The sequence below is a fragment of the Panthera pardus genome, unplaced genomic scaffold (assembly GCF_024362965.1).
Source record: "Panthera pardus isolate Hobbes unplaced genomic scaffold, ASM2436296v1 HiC_scaffold_6, whole genome shotgun sequence".
In the NCBI taxonomy this organism is placed as follows: domain Eukaryota; kingdom Metazoa; phylum Chordata; class Mammalia; order Carnivora; family Felidae; genus Panthera; species Panthera pardus.
Genome location: NW_026526991.1, coordinates 64,576,390 through 64,592,712, shown reverse-complemented (window position 1 = coordinate 64,592,712; position 16,323 = coordinate 64,576,390). Strand labels below are relative to the sequence as shown.

The following is a 16,323-nucleotide window of genomic DNA, read 5'->3' as shown; positions in this document are numbered from 1 at the left end:
AGGCTCCATGCCCAACGTGGGGCTTGAACTCGTGACACTGAGATCGAGAGTTGCATGCTCTACAGACTGAACCAAACAGGCACTCCACTAGATTTTTTTAAATTCAATCTGAGAATTTTAAGTTTAACTAATATATTATTTCTATGTTAGAACTTTTATTCCATTTTAGTTTAATTTTTTTTTGCTTCTTATTCATTTCCTTGGATAAATCGGTTTTATCTATGAGTTTGAAAAGCATGCATTTTATTTTAATTTTATTTAATGTTTATTTATTTTGAGAGAGAGAGAGACAGTGTGAGTGGGAGAGGAGTAGAGGGAGGGAAGAAGAGAGAAAGAGAATCCCAAGTAGGCTCTGCACTGTCAGTGCAGAGCTCGACATGGGGCTCAAACCCATGAAACAGTGATATCATGACCTGAGCAGAAACAGAGAGTCAGACACTTAACTGAATGAGCCACCCAAGCATCCCAGAAAAGCATGCATTTTATATTTGTTCTTCATTGGTAATCCCTAACTTATTAAGACCTTTACTTGTATTTTTCTCCCTAATTTATGAAACTTATCAACATCTATCTGTATCTTCCCTTTTAGTAGTACAAATACTTTAACACATACACTCTTACCTACCTCTGGAAGTTACACTCTGTCCCCTACTTTGTTATATCTGGTGTGTGTGTGTGTGTGTGTGTGTGTGTGTGTGTGTGTAAAATGCTTTTTTAGACAACATACTTTACAAGGGTATTTTATCATTCTTACTGTTTTATATTTTATAGCATTTCCTAAAGTGTTTGATACCTTACTTCCTCCAGGAATATTTTCAGGGGATCTTTATGATAATCTGCTGAGACCTTGAAGGTCTGAGAATATTGTATCCTCACATTTAATTGATAAGTTAGCTAAATATAAAATTTTAGAGTCAAAGTTTCTGCTCTTAATATTTTAAGAATATTTCATTGTTTACCTTCCCCTAATGTTGCTCTTGAGACATCTCACATTATTCTGATTTGTTTTCTTTATGGATAAACTGCTTTTCTCAGAGAGGCTTTAGAATTTTCTCTTTGCCTTTGGAATTCTTAAATTTCATTAAAATATTAGTAAGTATGCATTTTCCCATATCAATTCTATTTATTTATAGCCTTATAGCCTTTCAATAGCAATCTTTCTTTGGAAGTTCTCACTTTTTTTTCCATGAATCATCTTCCCTCCATTTACTTTTTTTCTCTCTTATTAGCACTCCTGTTATATAAATGCTGTCATTTCTATATCTAGCCTCCATATTTCTTAGTTTTTTATATCTTTTATCTCTAATTCTTTTTCAGTGTCTTTTGGAAAAGTTTCTTGACCTGATCTTGGGCTGTGTCCATTTTGCTGTTTATGTCATCCATTGAGTTTATTTCAACTGTTTGAATATTCAGTAATCCTACTTGTTACCTTTTTTTTTAATTTATTAAAAAATTTTTTAATGTTTATTTATTTTGAGAGAGAGAGTGTGAGAGAGAGAGAGAGCTGGGGAGGGGCAGAGAGAGAGAGAGAGAAAGAGAGAGAGAATCTCAAGCAGGCTCCACACTGTCAGCACAGAGCCTGACCCCACGAACCATGAGGTCATGACCTGAGCAGAAATCAAGTTGGACACTCACCGACTGTGCCACCCAGACTCCCCCCATACTTGTTTCTTTATAATCGTTACTGCTTCGTTATCAGTATCCTCTTTTAGGGACATTTATTTGGCATGTATCCTACTTTTTCTTGTCATCTAGAGTAGGATATTTAGTTTATTGCCTTTCTAATTTTCTAGTTATTTTTCCCTGTGAGGTCATTTTCCTCATGGGTATCAATTATCAGTTATCTTGGCAGGTAATGGATGGAGAAAGGGGTAGGAGGAATCAAAACATAGACCTTAGCTTGTATCACCTCTGATGAACAGGGTTCCAACTTTAATATCCTCATGTGTGTCATTCTTATCAGAAGGCTTTGTCCTTTAGCAAACCTCTCTGTATCTTACCCTAGGCTTCGTTCTTTTCTAAGAATGTATTATTTAGTCCTCTGGATGGGAAGAAGGCCTATGGGTTGGGAGTGGGGGGTGGGTAGGAGAAACCTGTTGATGCTTGTTGGTTAAGCCAGCATTTGCCTTTTTTTTTTTTTTTTAAACCCTACATAGTGTTTCCCTATGAATCTGCTAGGGAAGGCAATGATGTAAGTATGGGCAGTGTTGGGAGGGGGAGTAGAAAAGAGCCCAATTCAAAATTTCTCCACAAATCCACTCCCCACGTTGGAAGCCTGGCTTTCCTCTGTCCCAGGCTACTATTTCCCTTCTTTACCAGATCATAATCACCTTTTGACTCTCCAGGGGTTTCTGCTGGTTTTCTCCTCCTCCTCTTCCTCCTCCTCTTCCTCCTCTTCCTCCTCCTCTTCCTCCTCCTCCTCTTCCTCCTCCTCCTCTTCCTCCTCCTCCGCCTCTTCCTCTTCCTCCTCCTCCTCCTTCTGTTCTTCCTCCTCCTCTTCCTCTTCCTCCTCCTCTTCTTCTTCTTCTTCTTCTTCTTCTTCTTCTTCTTCTTCTTTTATATCCATTCATTTCTTATTTCTGAGGCATCTTTGGGTTTAGGTTCTGGGAGGTAGACTGTGCTACTTTGCCATCATGTGAGGGGCCATATTATGTCCCTTTTATGACAGCCTACCACAGTGTTTGTTGAAGCTTTGTGTTTCCAGTAATCTAGAGGAGGATATTCTTTCTTGAGTGGTCATGTTAATAGTCTGGAAATGAAGACGTTTAACCTAATGAACTATAGGCAGAATGTAAAAGCACAGAATAGGTAAAGCAATGTATGTACATGAAAGAAAGCAAAACAGGAATTCTACTGTAACTTTGAAATTTACTTTCAACATGCTTGTATTTAATTTTACAGTCACTTGGGAATCTTCTTAAACCTGGAAACAAGACAAGAAAATTAATCTTATTACAAATTGCTCTTAAATACATTTATAGGAATATAGATGATTCATAGGGAAAATAAGAGTGCCTCCAGAACTCCCAAAGTTAAACTAGTAAAATTGATATATAATCTATATTTATAAAAGTCACCTTGACAAGGCAGAATGTCTCCCAGGAAGAGCAGAGCTTGGCAATAGCTTATTACTTACTAGACAGTCTTCTTACACCTAAAGTTAGAACTTAAGTGTTGACAATGGTTATTTCTGGGCATGGACTTCTTGCTCTTTTCCAAATTTTCTATGATAATCATGCTTTACTTTTGTAATTGGAATAAAATTAATATTATTTTAATGACATTTTTATAGGGAAATCATCATACAACTATGCAAACTTATGTGAGGATATTTGCTGCAGCATTGTTTGTAATGTTGAAGAATATTCAAACTTCCATCAGTAGGCAGACAGTTCAATAAATTGTGATGGAACTATACAATGAGCATCATGCAATCAATAAAAATGATGATGTAAGTCTATACTGACATAGAAAAAATTTAAAGATGTACTGTTAAGTGAAACACTAAACAGATTTAAAAAAAAACATGTCAAGTATGAGCCCATTTTTGCAACCAAAAAGTTAAGTGCATTGGAATTTGTTGAAGAATACATGCAAGAAGTTGCTACTCCATCCTAACAACCTACATTCAGAGAAATGAGGTCACAGGGAAAACCATTGCCCTGCAAATTAGAGGGACAGGCAATACAAAGAATCACAATTTACTGGAGCCAAAACCCATGAGCAGACACTTCTGCAGGATCCAGTGCCTGGTAAAAAGCTTGAACTTTAATTGATGAATTGCTGGAAGCTCAGTACGGGCAAGTCTGAGAGTTAAAATCTCCAGGAGGACCCAGTAAAAGGGACCTCCAGAAACTACCATGTCCTCACAGTGAAGATTGGAGAAAAATTTCCTGATGTTTCTCTCAGGGGGATGGGTAAAGTAACCATTTTGAAATATACCAGAGCATCTTGTTCTTCTTAACAAGGTCTGCCCTTGAGAGAGACTATTTTACCAAAGCCTAACCAAAGCGTAGGGTTTCATCAGGACCTAACTTATTTGGAGGAAGGAAAATACCCAACTCCAGTCAACTCTAGCCTTCTTTGTGAGAGAAGAGAAATACCCAATTCCAGTTCCCTCTATCCATCCTGTGACACCAAAGGTGAGAGTGAAGGATATCAAGAAGCACTGGTGAAGTTCACAGACAAGAGGCATAGGCTTTTCAAAAGACTAAGACCTAATCACAGGACTATACAATGTTTCCCATTCTTCCATACCTTATATCACACCATTAAAGTCTTATTTATTTGCCAGAGTTCCTTTCACCTAGTACATCATGTCTGGATTTTAACAAAAATTACAATGCATACTAAAAGGCAAAAAACACAGGAGAGACTGAACAAGCATCAGAATCAGAGTCAGATATAGTAGGGGTATTAGAATTATTACACTTGGAATTTAAAATGAGGATAATTAATATGCTAAGTACTTTGATGGAAAAAGTATACAACATGCAGGAATAGACAGATACTGTAAGCAGAGAGATGGCTATTCTAAGAAAAAACCAGAAAGAAATGCTGGAGATCAAAAACACTAACAGAAATGAAGAATATCTTTGATGGCCTTATTAGTATACTGGATATGGCTGAGAAAAGAATCTCTGAGTTTCAGGATATGCCAATAGAAACTTCCAAAACTGGGCACCTGGGTGGCTCATTCGATTGAACATCCAACTTCAACTCAAGTCATGATCTCACGGCTAATGAGTTTGAGCCCCGCATCAGGCTCTGTGCTGACAGCTCAGAGCCTGGAGCCTGCTTCAGATTCTGTGTCTCCCTCTCTCTCTCTCTCTCTCTCTCTCTCTGCCCCTCCCCCACTCACTCTGTCTCTCTCTCAAAATAAATAAATAAATAAAAATATTAAAAAAAAAAAAAAAGAAACTTCCAAAACTGAAAAACAAAGAAGAAAAAGACTGAAGAAAACAGAATATCCAAGAACTGGAGGACAACTGCAAAAGGTGTAACATACATATAATGGGTATACCAGAAAAAGATAGAAAAGAACAGAAGCAATATTTGAAGCAATAATGATGGAACATTTCTCCAAATGGATGTCAGACACCAAATCACAGAACTAGGAAACTCAGATAATACCAAGTAGGATAAATGCCCCAAAAGTCACACTTAGGCATATCATATTTAAGGTAAAAGTCTTGAAAGAAATCAGAAGGAAAAAACACCTTACCTACAGAGGAGCAAAGATAAAAAGTACATCCAACTTCTCAGAAACCATGCAAGCAAGAGAAAGGAGTATAATGTTTAAAGTGTTGAGAGAGTGGTGCCTGGATGGCTCAGTCAGTTAAAAGTCTGACTTGGGCTCAGGTCATGATCTCATGGTTCATGGGTTCAAGCCCCACGTTGGGCTCTTGTGCTGACAGTTGAGAACCTGGAGCCTGCTTTGGCTTCTGTGTCTCCCTCCCTCTCTGTCCCTCCCCTGCTTGCACTTGTCTCTCTCTCTCTCAAAAATAAATAAACATTAAAAAAAATTAAGTGTTTAGAGAAAAACTACCTACTTAGAATTCTGTGCCCTGCAAAAATTTTTAAGTGAAGAAAAAAATACAGATTTTCTCAGACAAAAACTGAGAGAATTTTATAGCCAGTAGATCTGCCTTGCAAGAAGTGTTGAAGGACATTCTTCAGAAAAAAGGAACATGATGTAAATCAGAAATTTGGATCTACATAAAGATAGGAAGAGCATTTGAGAAGCAATAAATAAAAATAAAAGGTTTTATTTTTCTTAACTGGTCTAACAGATAATAAATTGTGCAAAATAGTAATAATAACAATGTATTCAATGATATATGCATGCTAATGTATAGATTAAATGGATGACAGAAATGATACAAGGGATGGAGTGGGAGAAGAATTAGGAATATTTTGTTATTATAAGGCACTTGCAGTATAGTGTTATTTGAAAGTAGGCATGGGTTTGTTGTAAATGTATAGTGCAAAGTCTAGGGCAGCAACTTGAAAAAGTAATGAAAAAAAGTTTAAATGAAGAAAGGAGATAAAATGGAATTATAAAATCTCAAAACTACAAAGTGCAGAAAAAGTATGAAAGACTAAAGAACAAGGGCAATAAATAGAAAACAGTAACAAATATGGTAGATATTAATGCAACTATATCAATAACCATCTTAAACGTTAATGATCTAAATATGCCAATTAAAAGACAGAGATTATCAGAGTGGATCCAAACACAAGACCCAAATATATGTTGTCTATAAAAAACTGACTTTAAATATTAAGATATGTAGGTTAAAAGTAAATGGAAGGGAAAAAATACCATGATAACACTAATCAAAAGAAAGGAGTAGTTATATTAATTTAAGACAGACTAGACTTTAAAGCAGGGAAAACTATCAGGGATAAAGAAGGGTATTTTATAATGAGAAAGGGGTCAATATGCCAAGATGACTTAATAATCCTTACTGTTTTGCCTAACAACAGAGCATCAAACTACATGAGGCAAAAACTGATAGAACTGCAAGGAGAAACAGGTGAATCCTCTGTTGTAGTTGGAGACTTTAACATTCCTCTGTCAGAAGTGGACAGATACAGCAGGCAGAAAATTATTAAGGTTATAGTTGAACTCAACAGCACCATTAATCAAATGGATATAATTGATATCTCTAGACTACTTTATCCAACAATAGCAGCTTACACATTCTTTTCAAACTCACATGACTATAAGCAACAGAATCCTTGACCAAACAAAGGCTCACTTAACAAAAGCCCAGAGGCACATATACTCAGGGTTGTTCTAGCAATTAGATGTCATCAAGGACAGGGTTTTATTTATTTTCCTTCTCTGTAATTCCTGGTGTATTGTCTTTTTATCTTGTGGTTATCACCTCAGGGTTGCCAAAGATTGCAGTAGCTCCAAGCATCACATAACACATCCAGACAGGAAGAGAAAAAAAATCTTAGTTCTAGTCACTTCTGTTGGAAATAGGAAGAAAGGGAACTGAGGAGTAGGGGGAAATATTATTTAGTTTAGTTTAGTTTTTGTTGCTGTTTTTTTAAGGAGATAAAGCAAAAAGAAGCAATATGGTATTGACCCTAGATTTTGCACAAATTTTTCCTTCTTCCTGTCATCTGTGATCTCTTGAGCCCTTCCCACATATTGTATCTCGGTGCCTAGGTATAGTACCTGGCACGTAGTAAGTAGTCCATAAATATTTTTGAAGGGAAAGCAGGCAGAGCAAAGGTAGTGGCAGTTCAGCACAAAGGCAGCTAATTTCTCCAAAACATGTCTGAAATCAGGGGAGGAAAATAATGAGGCACAATATAGAATGGTAAGTGCTAGGATACTATTTAATTATAAGATGCTATGGGAGCACATAGGAGGAATTAGAGAAGACAGATCAGAAAGAATAATTGTTTAAATTGAGCTCTAAGGAGTGGTAGAAATAACTAAAACCAGAGGGAAAGAAATTCTCTTGGTTTGTACTTTAATTTTCACAAAGTAAAATAAATATAATCCTTTTGGGGGGAGGAAGACCTTGAAGAGATTCTAGTGAGGAAAAAAAAGGGAGCATGGCAAGTAGTAATTGATCATATAGTGCCCATTATTACTAACTTAAGATGTCTTAAAGTGTATATTGTCTATATTTCTATTTTTAGTGAAAAATAGCAAAATTCCAAGACTTCAGTTCTCCTATTTCCTATAATGTCTTAATTTTTTTCACTGTTTTCAGCACCTCTTACTCTGAACGTTTTCAGGCATCTAACTAAACAAGTTAGAGACTCCTAATACATATTTTGTATGTGGTAGAATATCAAAGTGAAAGTTTTGACAAAGCACAATGGAAAAGTTGTCAGATTAAATTCAGGTTGACTGGATAAAGTTGAATATTAATTAAACTGACTCTTAATCTTCTAACTCATACTCAGAGTATGAAATGGCCAAGGAGAAGAGGATTTTGAGAGCATGCCTACCCATTCTCCACTCCAAGAACTTATCACAGCATTTTGGAGGCTCAATAGAATGGGGCCTGATTCAATAGCTAAAAAAAAGCTAAGGCAGTGATTGATTGGCTAGCTGTACTAATAGCAAAGAGGAGGCTGCTGCTGCATTGGGATAAGCCTTCAACCTCAGAGTTTACTTGGACAAAGAAAGGCCCACTGTTTCCAGTAGACTAGATGTGGGCCACATCTATGCATATGTATACCCAAGAAAGATGGCATAGGGCTGTCATGGGTTCTGTCTGCAAGGGATGCCTAAATATGCAAACACATCTCAGCAGAGAGAAGCTGGAAGTATCACAGATGTAAACAACCAGTTGGGATAAAACTATATTTGACAAGATCAAGAAATCTGCAGATAAGAGATCTCCAGTGATGGTGATCTCCAAGGAACTAATCAAAGTACCTCATGAGTCAGCTTTAAAAATCTGCCACATCCAGGAAGCACTGATGTTAGAAAATGCAACAGTGATAGTAAGAACTTTCCATTTACCCCCTCTCTTCTTCCTTCCAAGACCTCTAATTCCTAAAGGGTCCCATAGCAGCAAGCTGGGAAAGTGAGAAGCAGTAGGGCAGAAAAAAGCAGCTGTTCATATCCTCCTTCTCTGACTCTAAGTTGTAATAAATAGTCTTAGCTGGAAGAGAGGAGAAACCTCAACTTTAAAATAAAATCCAAGTTTTACTTGTACATGGTTCTGGACATTTTACTAACCAGATAAACATAGTACTGAAAACTTATCGGAAATGTCACAGAACCATCTAGGTTTTCATCCAGAGGCAGGACAAGAACTAGCCCCACTGAATAAATACAGAGATGAAAAGTCACTTTGGAAAAAAGCTTGGCAATTTCTTATAAAAGTTAAACATATGCTTATCTAACCCATCAACCCCACTCCTGGGTATTTATCTAAGAGAAGTAGAAACTTACATTCACCCCAAAACCTGTATATGAATTTTTATAGCAGTTTTATTTATAATGGCTCCAAACTGGAAACAACTCAAATGTCTTTCACCTGATGAATGAATTAAAAAATGTGGTACGGGGTGCCTGGGTGGCTCAGTCGGTTAGGCGTCCGACTTCAGCTCAGGTCACGATCTCGCAGTCTGTGAGTTCGAGCCCCGCGTCGGGCTCTGGGCTAATGGCTCAGAGCCTGGAGCCTGTTTCAGATTCTGTGTCTCCCTCTCTCTCTGCCCCTCCCCTGTTCATGCTCTGTCTCTCTCTGTCCCAAAAATAAATAAACGTTAAAAAAAATTTAAAAAAAAATGTGGTACAGCCATATAATGGAATAATACTAGTCAGTAAATAAAAAGGAATGAATTAATAATACACATAAAAACATGGATGGATTTCATAGGAGTTATGCTAAGTGAAAAAAGATTCAAATGGTTACATCCTGTAACCAGGATTCTGTTAATACAGCATCCTGGAAAAGGTAATGTCTAACTTTACACCAAGCACCTACTTTTGGTAATTCCCTGGTGCTATAAGGTAAGGTCAAGGTAGGGAAACAGAAGGTATATGACCAAAGGCCCAATTACCAGAGTTCTCCCAGTCCTTAACTTACTGTGATTTAATGGATCCAAGAGATTTTCTGAAGGTAGATTGAACATCTAACTGGAGTAGCATAGGAATATCTGGGTACCCACCCAGCTGGGCCCAGAGTGAATGTATTGATGTCTTCTCTGTTACTGGGTAGCTCGAAGTTGACAGATCAGCATTCCAGATGGCTTCCATTTGGTCTTCTTGTCTAAAGAACCAGAGAGCACTAACTGGAAGCACCAAACTCTCCTGAGCTCCATATTCAATCAAAATGCATGACTCTTATTCTCCCCTTTTCTCTTCACCACCACCTTGTCCTATGATGCCCTCTCTGGCACTGAAGAACATTAGTTACGCCCACTTTGACTTGAGAGAGAGATTAAAACAGCAGAATTTGCTAAAATAGCTTTTTTTTTTCTTCACCAAAAGCTGCATTTCCATTTCCATGACTTCACCTAGTGATCTATTTTAAAACTACCTTCTTAGCTTCATAGAATATGTAAACCATATTGAGACTATTTTTTTCCCATCAACATTTTCCCCCTTCCTTCCCAAAGCTCTTACCTTCTCTCTCTCTCTCACTCTAAAAAAAAAAAAAAAAAAAAAGGAAAACAGGAAAAAAGTAACCTAAGTTTCTTCATTCTGTGTTAAAATAATTTGTTTCATAATAAAGAATAAGCCTCCCTCTTTCTCTGACCCTCCCCTGTTCATGCTCTCCCTCTCTCTGTCTCAAAAATAAACGTTAAAAAATTTTTTGGGGGGAAAAAAAAGGGGGGCGCCTGGGTGGCTCAGTCGGTTAAGCGCCCGACTTCGGCTCAGGTCATGATCTCACGGTCCGTGGGTTTGAGCCCCGCGTCGGGCTCTGTGCTGACAGCTCAGAGCCTGGAGCCTGTTTCAGATTCTGTGTCTCCCACTTTCTCTGACCCTCCCCTGTTCATGCTGTCTCTCTCTCTGTCTCAAAAATAAACGTTAAAAATTTTTTTTGAAAAAAAAAAGAATAAGCTTCATTTTTTAGCAAGACCAGCTTTATTAACTTAATTTAATTTAAATTTAAAGTTGAACTGAATTAAGTGGGCAAAAATAAAACAATTCACATTCAAGTAGAATATCACAAATTAACAAATGTTCCACAAATCTATAAATGTATGTCCGCATATGATTAATGAAATTAACCTTTCATCTGAAAAAATCTATTGACACTAGTTATGATTCAGTTAGATATAAGTTCAAAAGTATGGGAAAAGAATTCTAACACTTTATTCAAAAAGTTCTGCTTCATCCAATGATTTAGTTAAAGTCTTTAGCATTCACAATTAATGACATGGAAAATTAAACTCCTAGTTGAATCTTTGGAGTAAGCCCATGCATGTGAGATGAGGCACCCAAACATTATAAGGAAGGGATGCCATCAGTCTGTCTCCCTCCAGGACCATTATTGTCATGTCACCTGTAGGGGCAAGAGAGCCCCAATCTTGAAATTGTTATGAAGGGGAGTCAGTAAAAAGAAAACTGGACTTACATCACCCCTGGAAAAGAGCAGGCAAGGAGCAGACCAGCATCAGTTTTTAAAAAAAGGAACTCAAAATTAGATGTTAAATATTTAAGTAGAAATATATGTAAGTAAGCCTCTTGTTAAATTAGCTAAGAAAAGTAATACTACCTTAGACTCTCCACTGTACCACATCATAATTGAGGGGAAGGAGAAGCTCTTGGACAGGAAAAAAAAAAAAAAAGCAAGAGGTCCCACATGTCGTCCAAAGAAGGTTTAATGTCGGTCTTTCCTACCACATACCGAAATTTCTTCAATGTGTCAGACTTTCTGTCTTCTTCTATTAACAGCTCTAGGAATGATTGTTGAACAGATTTGGTAGAGGCAGGTATCTGCTTTTTGTCGATGATGCAAGGGATAGGTTGACTAAGATTCAATTTATACGTCTGTTGAAGCTAAAAATAAATAAATCAGAAAAGGAAACCATGGGGAGAAAAGGTAAGAGTCTTTAGGAAGATCTGAGCTGGCCCTAGCTAAACGGTGACTCTTCTTTTCCATGGATTTACAAATCCATTTCCTCCACCCTCTTTCTCCCTTCCTCCCAAACACACCTTCACCTCCAACACAAAATTGCAGAGGAGGCACCTATGTTATATAAAAACCTGCATACGCTATAGTCCTACCCCTCCAATTTCCTAGCTTTGTGAGTTTGGGTTAGTTGCTAACTTTATCTAACCTCTTTCTCCCTATTTCTAAAACAAGGATAATGACACAGGGTTGCTGTGAGTGTTCTATAAGATAATATGTATTATGGCAGCACCCCATATATTGTGAAGTGGTATGCAAAGCTAATGATAACACCTACTGAATACTTACTGAATGTCACATGCTTTTTATATATTAACTCATTTGGCATTTACAGCAACCTTATGTGGTGGTGGGTACTGTTGTTACCTTTGTCTTACACATAGAGATCTGAAGCTCAGAAAATTTTAGATCTTGCCCAAAGTCTCGTAGCTAATATGTGGTGAGGCTGATTTGAACCTGCACGATCTGTTAGCAGAACCAAACTCTTGAGCGTTGTAAGGTATTTATTCACTTGTACCCTCTTCTCCCTTTTGCTTTTCCCTCTCCCTTCTTCTGCCTTAATAATCACCTCATCATCTAGATCCTGCATTCCCTGATCACAGACCCTTATTCATCCTCTGAAGCGCTCTAGATATTGTGATTCCTATTAGACACTTCTTGACACTGCCAGCTCGTTTTGCTTTATTCCATCTACATTGGCCATGTTTTTTAAACCAAAAACTGTCCAAAATATCCTTTTTGTTTTTTAATTTTTTTTAATTTTTTTTTTTTTTAATTTTTTGAGACAGGGAGAGACAGAGCATGAACAGGGGAGGGTCAGAGAGAGAGGGAGACACAGAATCTGAAGCAGGCTCCAGGCTCTGAGCTGTCAGCACAGAGCCCGACGCAGGGGTCGAACTCACATTCCATGAGATCACGACCTGAGCCGAGGTTGGCTGCCCAGCCGACTGAGCCACCCAGGCGCCCCATTCTTTTTTTTTTTTTTTTAATCAAAGAGCTTTGATATTTAAAAAGTAGCTGTCCTGGAAAGTTATGTCTAATTTGGATCAGGCTATGATGAGAAATCTGTATCTTTTAAAGTAGCAAGTAATTTGGGGCACTGGGGTGACTCAGTTGGTTAAGCGTCCGATGTCAGCTCAGGTCATGATCTCACGGCTCATGGGTTCAAGCCCCGCATCAGGATCTGTGCTGACAGCTCGGAGCCTAGAGTCTGTTTCGGATTGTGTGTGTGTGTGTGTGTGTGTGTCCCTCCCCTGCTTGCATTCTGTCTCTCTCCTTCAAAAATAAATAAACATTAAAAAAAGTATATGGGCGCCTGGGTGGCTCGGTCGGTTGAGCATCTGACTTTGGCTCAGGTCATGATCTCGCAGCTGGTGAGTTCAAGACCCGTGTTGGGCTCTGTGCTGACAGCTCAGAGCCTGGAGCCTGCTTCGGATTCTGTGTCTCCCTCTCTCTCTGCTCCTCCCCTGCTCACACTATGTCTCTCTCTCAAAAATAAATAAAGATTAAAAAATCAAAAAAAAAAAGTAGCAAGTAATTTTATAAATGAATTTAGTGAAAGAAAAAGATATATAGATATAAAATGGTCCTAGAACTCCAAGAATGTTCCAGAACTCCATTTTGAACATGTAGTCCCAGAACAAATAATTCTAATCTCAGCCCTGTAACTTTCTGGAAGGCCACTGTCACCCCCAAAAGCATACTAATGGTTATCTCAGAGGGGCTCTGGGACACAATGAGTGTTTGCCAGAGTTTAACAGGATCAGATTCTGTGTGTGGTGCTATGTAAGCAAGTTCAGTAAACTCTTATCTCCTTTATTGATTCATGCTATTAAAATTTGCTTTCTGATAGTTTTGAGGAGAAAAGTAACCATCATGAATCTGTTGGAGAGTGGTGACTTAAGAGGTTTTATATCTAGAGACTGGTAGATGTGGGTTGACTAGGAAGGAGTTGAGCATTTCTAGAAGTCTCCCCAATTCTAATCTTTTCCCATGTAGGGAGTCCAGTCAGCATCCCTGTTGTCAATTTAAGAGTTTCCACTGAGGTCATGGTGTGCTGGCTTGAATGGTAAACCCCTCAAAAGATATATTCACACAGAATCTGTGAATGTGACCTTATTTGGAAAAAGTGTCTTTACAGATGTAATTAAGGACCTCAAGATGAGATCATCCTGGATTAATCAGGTGGGTCCTATATCCAATGATACATGGTGTTATAAGAGACAGAAAAGAAGATATAGGACACATTGGGAAGAAGGCCATGAGAAGGCAGAGGCAGAGACTGGATCTATGCAGCTACAAGCCAAGGAATGCCAAGGGTGGTTGACAGATACCAGAGTCTAGGAGAGAGGCATGGAACAAATTTCTTCAGAAGGAACCAGCCGTGCCAACATCTTGATTCCACAAACTCTCCTCCAGAACGGAGAGAATATATTTCTGTTGTCTTAAGGCATCAAGTTTGTGGTAACTTGTTACAGCGGCTCTAGGAAACTAATATACACAGTATCTCCAGGTAAATGTTATTTTCAAAGCTTACCACTTCCATTTTTCTTTTTTTTTTTTTTTTAACGTTTATTTATTTTTGAGACAGAGAGAGACAGACCATGAATGGGGGAGGGGCAGAGAGAGAGGGAGACACAGAATCGGAAGCAGGCTCCAGGCTCTGAGCCATCAGCCCAGAGCCCGACGCGGGGCTCGAACTCACGGACCGCGAGATCGTGACCCGGGCTGAAGTCGGACGCTCAACCGACTGAGCCACCCAGGCGCCCCCACATCCATTTTTCTTACAACACACTGGGAGAAGGAATAGAAAACAAGATACCTGGCTAAATAGGAGTATCATTTTCCTCAGGCACTGATTCCGTTTCTGCTCTAAAGACTTCTGCTTGTTGGTCCAGACCTGCATCACCTTTTTCTGGTACTCATCAATTCTGCTCAGCATTATGTAGAGGTTCCGGATTTCATAACCTTTCCCGGTGTTTTTGATCACTTGTAATCGCCTGATTAGGTTGTTTCTTGAAAAAAAAAATTAACAACAGTGAGATCAGTATAACTACTGATCCTAATTTAAGCAAACCTGAACCTAGTTACTTTCAGTTCTCATCAGTAGTAAGTAGAGAGGGATGTGATAGGGGTGGGAGGCTTGCTTAATGAGACCTTAATCTGGTTCGTTACATGACTAAACTTTCAAAAAAATCTATATGATGGTCAAGTTTTCATTAACTCTGGAGTTTTTTAGTGTTACAGTAGTGTTGTTTATTATTATGTTAAAACTTTAGTACTGATAAGACCTATAGAAGGTACTCGATACAGTTATGAGAAAGACAGTGTCCTTGCCTTTAAAGCACTTACAAGCCAGAATAGGAGACTAATAAATTAACTGTGTCAAATAGAATGAAATAAGGCTAAACAGAAATATAAAAATGCTGGGGCACCTGGGTGGCTCCGTCGGTTGAGTGTCTGACTCTTGATTCCAGCTCAGGTTATGATCCCAGGGTTGTGGGTGGGATCAAGCCCTGCATCAGGCTCCACCTGTGGAGTCTGCTTAAGCTTCTCTCTCTGCCCCTCTCCCCCACTTGCACGCTCTCTAAAATGTTATTTATTTATTTATTTATTTATTTATTTATTTATTTATTCATTTATTTATAAACATGCTATTTGAGCACAAAGGAAAGCGTAATTCATACTAACAAGAGGAATAAAGAAGACCTCATAGGAAGTTGTTACATAGGATCTTGAGGAACAGTCATAAAAATATACTCTCTCTTTACTATAATGCATACCACCAAGTTTGTGTCTCTTAAACAGATAGTGTTTTGCCATCTCTGTTCTATAGGAGAGGAAAAGCAATCTGAGCAAAGTTAAGTAATTTTTCGAAGTTACGTAATTAATAGATTGGGGAAGCAAACCCAGATCTTTTCTCTTTCCACGATACCAATATTTCTCAAAATGTGGACCTTGATCACCTGAACTGATCATCTGGGCAGGGTGATGGGGTGGTGGTGGTGCTTATTGAAAATGTAGATTCCAGGGTGCTTTCCTAGACCTCTTGAATCAAAATCTTGTAGGATTCAGGATCAGTATTTTAAACAAATTCTCAGGTAAATCTTTCTGTCACTAAAGTTTAGGGAAAGAGGAGGAGGAATTGAGGGAATACTATAAACAAAGGCAGGAAAATGAGTTATATTTTGGGAGTGGTGAGTATTCCGAGACTTTTAGACCATAGATCTGTGAAAGGATACAGTGGAGGACAATACTGAAATTGCTGGCTTCTGAAAGCTCATAAAAGGCACGTTAAGAAATTTGGATTTTGGGGGGTGGGGTGAGGAGGGTAGGCAATGATAACCCATTGCAGATATTCTTCTGAATATATGTATTTTACACACACACACACACACACACACACACACACACACACACACAGAATAACTCTTAGGTCTCTTGTGGGCTATAATTAGTAACTCAGAACATACTATATATATGGATTATTTAATACTTAAATGTGTTAACTCCATATTAATTGGTTAATTTTAATTATTTTCCAATAGCCTTATTTTTTTCATATCTTATGATTTTTTTTTGCTCCTATAACCATCCTTATTACACATGTTTTTAATCATTTCTCTACACGCATTACAGAATGCCTACCATATCCATTCCTACAAATAACATTGTTCCCATATATATATGATGGTTATAT

At 38.1% G+C, this 16,323-nt stretch overlaps 1 protein-coding gene across 1 annotated transcript in view; it reads right to left on the bottom strand.

The window, feature by feature from the left end:
- Positions 1-2,848: 2,848 nt before the first annotated feature.
- The window catches only part of FAM186A (family with sequence similarity 186 member A), an 81,587-nt gene continuing 68,112 nt past the window's right edge, over positions 2,849-16,323 (bottom strand). The window contains exons 6-9 of the mRNA XM_053895341.1: positions 14,446-14,638; positions 11,340-11,491; positions 9,573-9,755; positions 2,849-2,923 (exon numbers count right to left, since the gene is read on the bottom strand). Coding sequence (XP_053751316.1) covers positions 2,902-2,923; positions 9,573-9,755; positions 11,340-11,491; positions 14,446-14,638 — 550 coding nt within the window. The 3' untranslated portion in view covers positions 2,849-2,901. The remainder of the gene's footprint in view (positions 2,924-9,572; positions 9,756-11,339; positions 11,492-14,445; positions 14,639-16,323) is intronic.